The 9,495-nt window shown below is 36.6% G+C and overlaps 1 protein-coding gene across 1 annotated transcript in view; it reads left to right on the top strand.

The window, feature by feature from the left end:
* Nucleotides 1–9,495, top strand: part of ASPH (aspartate beta-hydroxylase) — a 107,146-nt gene that overhangs the window by 79,986 nt on the left and 17,665 nt on the right. The window contains exons 19-21 of the mRNA XM_027894317.1: nt 94–230; nt 5,616–5,714; nt 6,397–6,486. Of these exons, the coding sequence (XP_027750118.1) occupies nt 94–230; nt 5,616–5,714; nt 6,397–6,486 (326 nt within the window). The remainder of the gene's footprint in view (nt 1–93; nt 231–5,615; nt 5,715–6,396; nt 6,487–9,495) is intronic.

Below are 9,495 nucleotides of genomic sequence, written 5' to 3'. Positions count from 1 at the left end.
GCTCTGATTTGTGTTTTCTTAGATGTTGTGTAAATGCCTTGCTACTGTTACTCATATCTGCAGTTGTAATTAAGTCTTGTTCAATCAAATCAGGTCGCATGAGGGGTTCCCTGATTACTCTGCAGAAATTAGTTCAGCTGTTTCCCAGTGATACGTCATTCAAGAATGACCTTGGTGTTGGTTACCTCTTGATAGGAGATAACAGCAATGCTAAGAAAGTATATGAAGAGGTGAGTTTCCATTCCATTCAAGTAAAAATATTTGCATTCATATGTTCATTCTAAAGATCAATTGATTTTAACTTTTTTTAGTTGTTAAACATTTCACATGTGAGGTTTTGAAGGGTTAACATAGATGCAATTTTTTTTCTAATACAATTATATTCTAATTTTAATTCAGATATTCTGGCACTGTTATGCTAAGTTTTTCCTCATTGACAGAGAAATGCAGATTTGTTTCATGTGCTTAATAATATTTGAAATCGTACACTTTCTGGTAGCCAGATTTGGAATATATTGACAACACATGTAGACGTCTTGTATGTAATGTGTAATATGTAATGCATAGTATTAAAAAAAAAAACAATCTGCAAGACAAGGAAAGCAGAAGCCAGTCTCTTTACAGGAACAGCATCTCTAAGCATGCGATCAAGTAGTTCAGTCCTCACACAGCTATTTAACCTTCGCTTTTTCATACTTTTGTAGGCAGCTTAAATTCTGTTTTTCTTTCACAATGTTTGCAGTGTGGAAGATTCAGTGCATTTTTATTCTTGTCTTATACTATGGTTATTTGGCTGGGGAAACTTCAGTGCCAGGAAGGGCTGCTCTGCTCCTGTGATCTGGAAGCCCTGTTAACATCTGGAAACTGTCTGACAGATGTGGAGCCTGACATCACTGGTAGAGCACATGCTGTCTGCTCCTGACCAGAGAGTCTTGTTAGTCTTGGCACACGTGTTGCAGGGCTTGTTTAGTACAGGCCTGGTGTGGTAACTGGCCGGTTATGTAGGCTGGAGAGGAGTCAGCATGGTTAGTACCACCTCCTGAGAATAAAGGCCCACTTGTCCATCCCCCACATCTGGCACTCTGAGGGGATTCTCGTCTCTGGTAGTTTCTCAGAGAGAAGGAGGACTTTCAACCACATGGTTGGAAGTAGGAGCCAAAAGCTAGTAATACTATTTTTTTCTCCTCAAGCTCCTCTGGTAGTCTCAGATGTTGCCAAAATAATGTTTGCCTTGCTACTTTGTAGGTTCCTCCATAAAACATGGCTGTTCAATAATTTTTGTCAAAATTTCTCAGAGGATTAGAAATATCAGCTTTTAAAGATAGAATTTATTGACCAAACCTGCAAGGAACTTGAGAAAATAGAGACGTATTCCTTTTGGACAAGATTTTCCTTTGCAGTTAGTCAGTGTTTTGCTGCAAACAACTGTTAAAAATTCTCAATATCAATAATCACAGGAATTTTTATACATGGAAGAAGGTCATGAGTTTGCTATATAATTACTTTGACAGTGAGTTTTATATACTTCAGAAGAAATGTATAGTGCTCTGACTAAGAACAGATATGTAAAATAAGATCTGGTGTGCTTTTAATATATTGTTTTCCATTCTTGTATGGACTTTATCCAGTGTAATTACTCTGTTTTGCAGTTCACTAACCACTGAAATAGAATAGCTCATAGTGGTGTTCTGTTCTTGTAAAAGAACAGCAAATACTTTTTTTTTTTTTTTTTAATCATATGGTTTTGTCCATATTCTGGGTATTCCTCAGGCTGAATTCCAACATATTAATGTAAATTTGTTGTTGTAACTCAGGATGCTAGTGTATCTTAATCCTAAACTAAGGATTTTAAGAAACAATACATAACCAAAGAAACAGGGAGAAGCTCATGTGTACCTGCTTTCATTCTTGGTTCTGCTGAAGGCTTCTTACATGAGTTTTGGCAGATTTGTTAGGGCCTACCTGGCCTGCTCTGGAGTACTTTGCTCAGCTGTTGAAATGCATATTTAGAAAGTGATGAGCATATTCCTCCTGTAGGTGCTCAGATTCCCTGCTCAGTTAGAGAGGGAGGCAAACTGTGAATAGTGGTTCCAGGGGCCTCCACAAGACATCTTGCTCTTCCCATGATTTTTGAAAAATTTGGAAAACTTCTGTAGTGTGACTAAATCCTTTTCACTAGTGTAGAACAAATTAATCTTTTGATAGAAAAACATAAAAAAGCACAGACAAGAGCATGAGCTCAGTGCTGCACAGTGGATGCCTCCAATATTTATGAATTCTGGGTTCCATGTCCCACTGTAAGGATGTTCATACATTTTATTCAAGTGTTCTTTAATGCAGAAGGCATGAACACTTAGGAAGACAGAGCAGAGTTAAGGACACATCCTCAAGAGAACATACCCCTTTTTCAACTAAAGTCTCAGCTCTTTGCTGATTCCCCTCTGGTCTCGTTCTTTTCTTCATGGTTGTCTGACTTCTTGTCTTATGTGGTACTTGTTTCTGATGCTCAGGGAAATCCCCAAGTAGTTAAACAATCTTCTTTGCAGGAGAAGCTAAACTCCAAATTTCCTGGGAATCTGCTAGTTGGGAAAAGTTTCTTGCTGTAACATTTCCATCTTAATGCAGTGTTACCTGTCTGTCTTAAGCAGGGACTGAACACATGCAACCAGCTGGACCCTTCACAGGCACCATTGCCTATATGGGATCACAGGACATCGTATTTCAGACCGTAGCTCACATCATCTCCAAGGAACTGAATAGAAGCCGAAGGAACCCTAGTGGATGAAAGTTTTCTGCTTTTGCTTTACATCTAATAGCTAGTTTACTTATTTTTCCATTCAGTTCTTATTTTTCTTTCCAAATTTTTTAAATCTTAGCAGCTTATTTTAAATGTCTTTAATACGTATTCCTTCTTTTGGCTACAGAAGCAATGCATATAAACACTGAGCTTCAGATCAAGGGATTTTTTTTAATTCCAGATGTGGTGTGGTGTAATCTGACTGACTCAAAATACTCTTTTCTAGAATACGTTTGCCACAATTTTTGCTGAACCTCAGATAGAAAATGGTGTCAGACTGGAGAGAATTTCAGTTTTGCCTCTAATATTAAAGCATTTTCTTTTGAACATTACACTCAGGGACATGGAAACATAATGTTAAAGGTAGTCCTAGTAGAATTCAGAGCTATTTTTATTTTCAAAGAAAACATAACATTAAAAGTAGTCCTAGTAGAATTTAGACCTATTTTTGTTTTCAGAGATATACAGAATATAAAAAATACAGCAGAAGAGAACTTTTTAGGACCAGTTACTCTGCTAATAGCACTTATTCTGCCTGCCATGCCGAGGCACATGTGCATGGCTCAGTGCAGCATTATACAGACATGCATAAGCCAGCTCTGAGCTATCTCAGGTACCAAAACCACAATATCCACATTAACACAGTACTCTGCCTTGGCTAATTAGCCACTGATAGCCCCAGAGGTTAATATCTATATTCATGATTAATATTTAATGGGCTGTGAGCAGTTTAGTAAAACTTATTTCTAAACATAATTAATATTGCATGGAGCAACAGCAACAGAGTAATACAATTTACATTAAATACTTCCAGTGTAATTTCTGCTGATTGTATCTCTTTGCTTCTCTTTAGGGGCTCTGAATGTAGATCATTCCTTAATGCAACTCGGCAGAGTTCAAATGAACCATAATACAGAAAATTCTATTCTGTCTTAATTAATCAGGTAGCTTTATTCTATAGTTAAAGAAACTGCAACAAAATTATATGGCTAATAAATATTTCTGTCAGTCATTTAATTTCACCCTGCAGGTACAGATTCTTGGATCAAAATAATTATACACAGAATGCTGAAAGACAAAAGGCGTAAAATGCATAAGGTGGTAGTGTATTCTTATATTAGGGATCAAGTTCATCCTTACTACAGCACTTTTTGCTAATAATGTCTCATATTATGGACTCCAGATAGATTCTCAAATTGTTTGTTCCCTCATAGTAACTCTTTTGTGCCAAAAGAAGTGAAACTCATATCATTTTATGCCCACATTGCTATGATTTTGGTTTTGCTTGGATGTATTTTGTATGTAATAAGGTCTGAGGAAAGAGAGAAGTTGGTCCAGACAACTTGTTATGGTTTTGCTTGGAGTTGTTTTGATTGAAAAATGAGGTTAGACAGTGACTGGAAAAGGCGGAGGGAAATAATTATGATGTATGAAGGCATTTTATCCATGACATTAGAAATGGATTTAGGCAAGAGAAATTGCTCATCTGTCCGTTGTTGTGTATTTAGCAGCTGTCTAGACATTCAGTGGGTATCAGCCTCTGTAATTCCACTGGCTGCTGGGCTCTTGTGATGATCCTCAGACTGAGGGTCTGTCCAGATAAAACTGTCCACCCTTATTTTAAGGAGAGAAGAAGTGTAAAAACAGATTAACTTGACCATGTAATTGATATCACATAGAGCTACAAATTATATTGAATGCATATATCATAGAAATGCGGTGCTGGAAAGTAGATCAAGACATTCTCTAGTTTTCCCCTTGGCTGAGGCAGACCAAATGCACTTAAATCATCTGACTGATGTTGGAGGTGCATATTTCAGAACTCAGGCTGGACAACTTCACACTTCCTTCCCCTGAAACATTGCCCCATACACTGATCCTTTTCTACAGCTGTCCCTGTACTCACAAACCTTTCCCTTGCACAGTCCCCATGAAATACCAGTCTCTGGATATTTGCCAGTGACTTTTCTTTTTCTGCAAAATTAAGCCAGTTTGTAACTCAGATATTATCTGAATCTTGTTGAGGGTACAAAATCTTTTAGCTTAATTTAGTGTGTTTGGTCTTGGCCAAAGAGCACAGCACACAACTATACAAGAATAATTTATCCATCAGCATCTACTGTGAAAGCACATTGACTCACTGCTCACCTTCTTTCTCTTGGCTGGGGAAATGCACATTGTTCCAGAGAGTGCTTCAATTTGCCATTGTGCTGAGAATGTCCTTGATGTTCCAGGGTTTGTATTTCCCCATCATGTGATGCAGGTGTTACTTCACACCTTCTTTTCATTACTTTACAGCTTCTTTCTAAATTGTAGTCACTATGCTTCACATCACAGTATGTTTTCTCTTGCAAAAACTAGTTTGCCACCAGTAGAAACCCACCTAATTTTAAACTATTTCAGATATATTTCTATACTACACTTTCTGTAAGTGTGCTGTAGACTTTTTCAAGAGCAGCTGCTTTCCTTCAAATTAGTCAAACCTGGGATAAGTAACTTAAGTGTTAATGAATGGGTTTAATGCTGTAATGTATCATGCTTTACCTCAAGACAGAGGATGGGAAAGAATGGACAACTGAAAATTAATTTTTCCTGTTGGAATAATTTTACTTCGAAGATTTCAAAGTTTGAATTGTCATAGAGTTGTCTGGACAAGCACAAAAGTGAATGGAGGAAAGAAAGTACAGACAAGCCAAAAGATAACCTGAGTCAGTAATGGAAGCAGATGTCATTGCATCACTAAATAGTAGTACTTGCACAGGTTTGTTAATTTACATAGATCCATACAGGTATATTTTATTTATTTGTTCTCAAACAGGTTCTAAGTCTGGCTCCAAATGATGGCTTTGCCAAAGTACATTATGGCTTCATCCTGAAGGCAGAAAACAAGATAGCAGAGAGCATACCCTATCTACAGGTACTTTATCACCCACAGTAAATGTTTTACCAGAAAAAAGTAAAATTGGAATGTATGAGATGTGTCAAACTAGAAACATGCTAAGTGTGAATCACTGTTTAAGCTACTTGTTGGAGTTATATTGTCGTATCCCTGCATGTGGACTGGAACAGAGTTGTACTCCTCAATTCTTAAACATCGAGTATTTGTTTAATTCATGGTTTACCCAAAGTACATGGCTCTGAGCCTCAAGTTGTTTTGAGGTTGGCAGTATGCTGCAAACCTAAGGTTCTTGAAAGATCCAGAGAAGGCTTGCTGTGTATACTTCTGAGTGTTTGAAAAGAAATACTACAAGATAAAACCTTAATTCAGCTTTCTAAAATGCTTGTGTATATGTTTATAGGGTCAGGGACAAATGCACATCTCTGAATACACCTCTACCTTAGAGGGATTGAGGTGATAGGCCATGGGACTTGGAAAACTGTTAACATTTCTCAGTGACTTTTTACTGACTTACTGTATTCATTTAGCTTAGCTTAGGTTGTCATGGTGATTATATTTTCTAGCTAATTTCATAGGCTAGCTAATTGCATAGAATTGACAGCCTATTTACAGCAATCAAATGAACTCTTTTAGAAGTCCCATTGAAGTTTCACTTATACCTTTAATTTTTTATTTATTTATCTGTTTACCTATTTATTAGGAAGGACTAGAGTCTGGTGACCCTGGCACAGATGATGGACGTTTTTATTTTCATCTGGGTGATGCCTTACAGAGAATGGGAGACAAAGAGGTACATGTTTAACACCTTCTTGCTTTAAAGTCTAAATCTCTCAGGACTGCAGTGTCCAGAAAAACCTTTAATGATGGACTTAATGTTGAAAACGTGAGTAGTCCTATTGCAACAACAATACAACATGTAGAGATCAAGATGAGCAACAGAAAAAAATCTGTCATTGGCATAACAATACAATCTCTTAGCATCCCTTGCTTTAGAACTAACCTAAAGATTTGAAGCTTGCATGGGGCAGCTTGAATTGAGGGACTAAACATTTGTTAAAAATTGTAATTAATGTATTTTTAGAGTCTGTGTTTTCCTCCTGCCACTTACAGCAAAGATTTTAACAAGAGTCGAAAAAAAACCTATATAGAAGTTCTCTCATACTCTGGTATAAGGGTATTTTAAAAACTTTTCCAAAATAACCTTGAGGACCAATGAGTATGTGATAAAAGAAGACATTGAGAGAACTGAATGTGTGGGCTTAGTTATGGAATTGATCAATAATTAAATTAGCAAATAGATCAGAAAAGCATCAGTTTGTACAACATATCTGTAATGTGCCCAAGAAAAACAAACATATGCCACTGGAAGCTGTAAGGGTTTCTAGTTTGTTTATTAAAAAACAAATTTTGTTTAAAAGCCAGATTTAAATGCATGAATTAACACTACTGTCAGTAGGGGAGCAAAGGGCCTTTTTTCATGACTGTTATTAGTAATGAACTTTACCATGGGAATGAATTGGAAAACAGTAGAAAAACACTGTTCAGGTTCCTTGGTGGGAAATATGAAAAGAATATGCATTAAAAAGAGTAGCAGAAATAGCTATGAAAATCACTGCTTTTTAATTACTTATCTAGTAATGTCTGAAATATTAATATCTAAAATACTGTAAAAAATGCTAACCTCTTGAGTATTGTGGCCCGGTCAATAGGTGGTTCTCCAATATGAACTATAGACAAGTGATGATGAAGCCTATGTATGTGATCCTTCTCAAGCCTAGTTCATCAAATTAGGGGTTTTTTAATAATTCATTGAACTTTTATTGCAATACCTAATGCATCTAGTAGATCTAAAATGTTGAAATGTAACAACATCTGAATTTTAAGCTAGATTGCCTTCCCTGAAATATTCTTTCAATGAGTTGGGTTTTTTTGATCTAAATGTTCATTTACAAGTGAGAATTAGTTTCCCTCATTTTACTCAGAAAAAAATGCATATGATCACATAAAGACACATGCACACGGTCTGCTTTCACGCTTTCTCTGTCTGACTCCTCTCAAATCCCTGTATGTTTCCATGGGATAGTCTGAGTTGAATGGTTCAGCCGAGAATATCCCATTGTAGTGTCGGACTAAAGATACCACACAGATGTAATTAATGCAATTAATGTCATCCCTAACTCCCAGATGTGTTAATGTGTTAATGTTTATGGAGTTAATGGTCAAGTCTGCTGAAGAAAAAGTTTAATTAATGACAAATGAACTTCTTGGAATAGAGGAGACTTCTAAATTTATCAGTGGAAAGTCTATTGTTAAGCTAAATTTTTCTCACTAACCTTGCTAGGCTTGATGAATATCAAGGTTTAATCAAGGAAACAGATCAATATTTAAGGAACATGTGAAATTGCTGTCACTGAAGGTTTGTTGAAGGTAGATTTTCATCTATTAGAGCTAAATTAGGAATTATGAATATGATCTTGGTAAGTGTTAGGAAAACAGTGTTGAGTATGCCTTTTCCAATTAAAATTCGATAAAATGCCAAATTGACTTAAAAAAAAAAAAGTTAAAACTATGGAAGTTATAGAACAAAGCTCTGTTCACACAGAATGTATAAAGCAAGTCTCAAACAATGTCTGTCCTGGAGAAGATGACACACTGTTGTAACTCTCTTGAATAATACTGTGGTCATTATTTAGTCTTTCCACTACCAAGACCTGCATGAGAAAAGCGAGGTTCCTCACAGAATCTCAGGAATGGAAAGGATGAGCGAGGCAGCCTAACTCAACTCCATTCTGCCAAAGGCAACCTCCATAGAAAATTCTTATAATAGATAAATATTAACAGCATTATACATTGTGATTATAGCTGATGTGTCTTGAAGAGCAGCAACATTCATACTCATCAGTTAGTGGCTGAAACAAGTAATTCATCCACTTTATCATTTGGGTTAACTCCAGGCATTGCAAACGGATGCAGGCAGTCAGCATGAACAATCTATTGATATCCCACTACTATTACAACTTTCATCTTGGGGAACAGATGTTATAAATCTTAATGCTTCCATTTCAGAGATTTAACCAAGATAGCATCAAAATTTAAAGATACACTGTGTTACCCATAGGTAACAAATAATATTTTTTTTGACCCATGCACAATTTCACTGAGCTTCTCTAGGGAAAAAAGATGACAGCTTATATATGGTCTGCTGTTATTCTGTTCATCCACAATACTTTTCTATACTTCTGATAAATACTGTAAGGCAACACTCTATTGCAGACTTTCCTCCACACTTCAAGAGAGTTACAAAGATCGGAGTACTACATTTTTTAAAAGGTTGAAGAAAATTTTCAGATTCTCAAAGAGAATTTTGGCCTCTTTCTATTCAAGGTGGGGATTGCTGCCTGCTTCAGTCCCTCTGCTCTGGACTTCTTATCCTCATCCCTGCCTATTTAGCTGTCCTGTTTTCTGGTTTGTTTGGGTCTTTTGTGTCGTCTGAAATATTGCAGCTGTAGCAGTACTGCCGGGCAGGAAAGAGGCACCTATATGTAACCTTTGCTGTGTGTGGTTCGTCACAGTACTACTCCTGATGGATCTTTTTTTTCCAAACATTCCATTTGCTTTTTTTTGCAGGACCTTGTTTTGCTGCTGCACAGGGGTAAAACAAATTGTGTCAAGGGAGAGTAAGACAAGCAGAAGTCTAGTATTAGCCTCAGTAGGTTTCTGTCATGTGAGTGGTTTAGATGTGGCAACAAATATTTGAAGAAACTCAAGTGCATTTAGGTATTAGATAATTAAGGAACAG

This window comes from Empidonax traillii, unplaced genomic scaffold (genome assembly GCF_003031625.1).
Source record: "Empidonax traillii isolate 1590-97213 ecotype Southwest subspecies unplaced genomic scaffold, ASM303162v1 scaffold425:size1421777, whole genome shotgun sequence".
In the NCBI taxonomy this organism is placed as follows: Eukaryota; Metazoa; Chordata; class Aves; order Passeriformes; family Tyrannidae; genus Empidonax; species Empidonax traillii.
The sequence above is the reverse complement of the archived record's forward strand: the minus strand, read 5'-3'. Positions and strand labels throughout refer to the sequence as shown.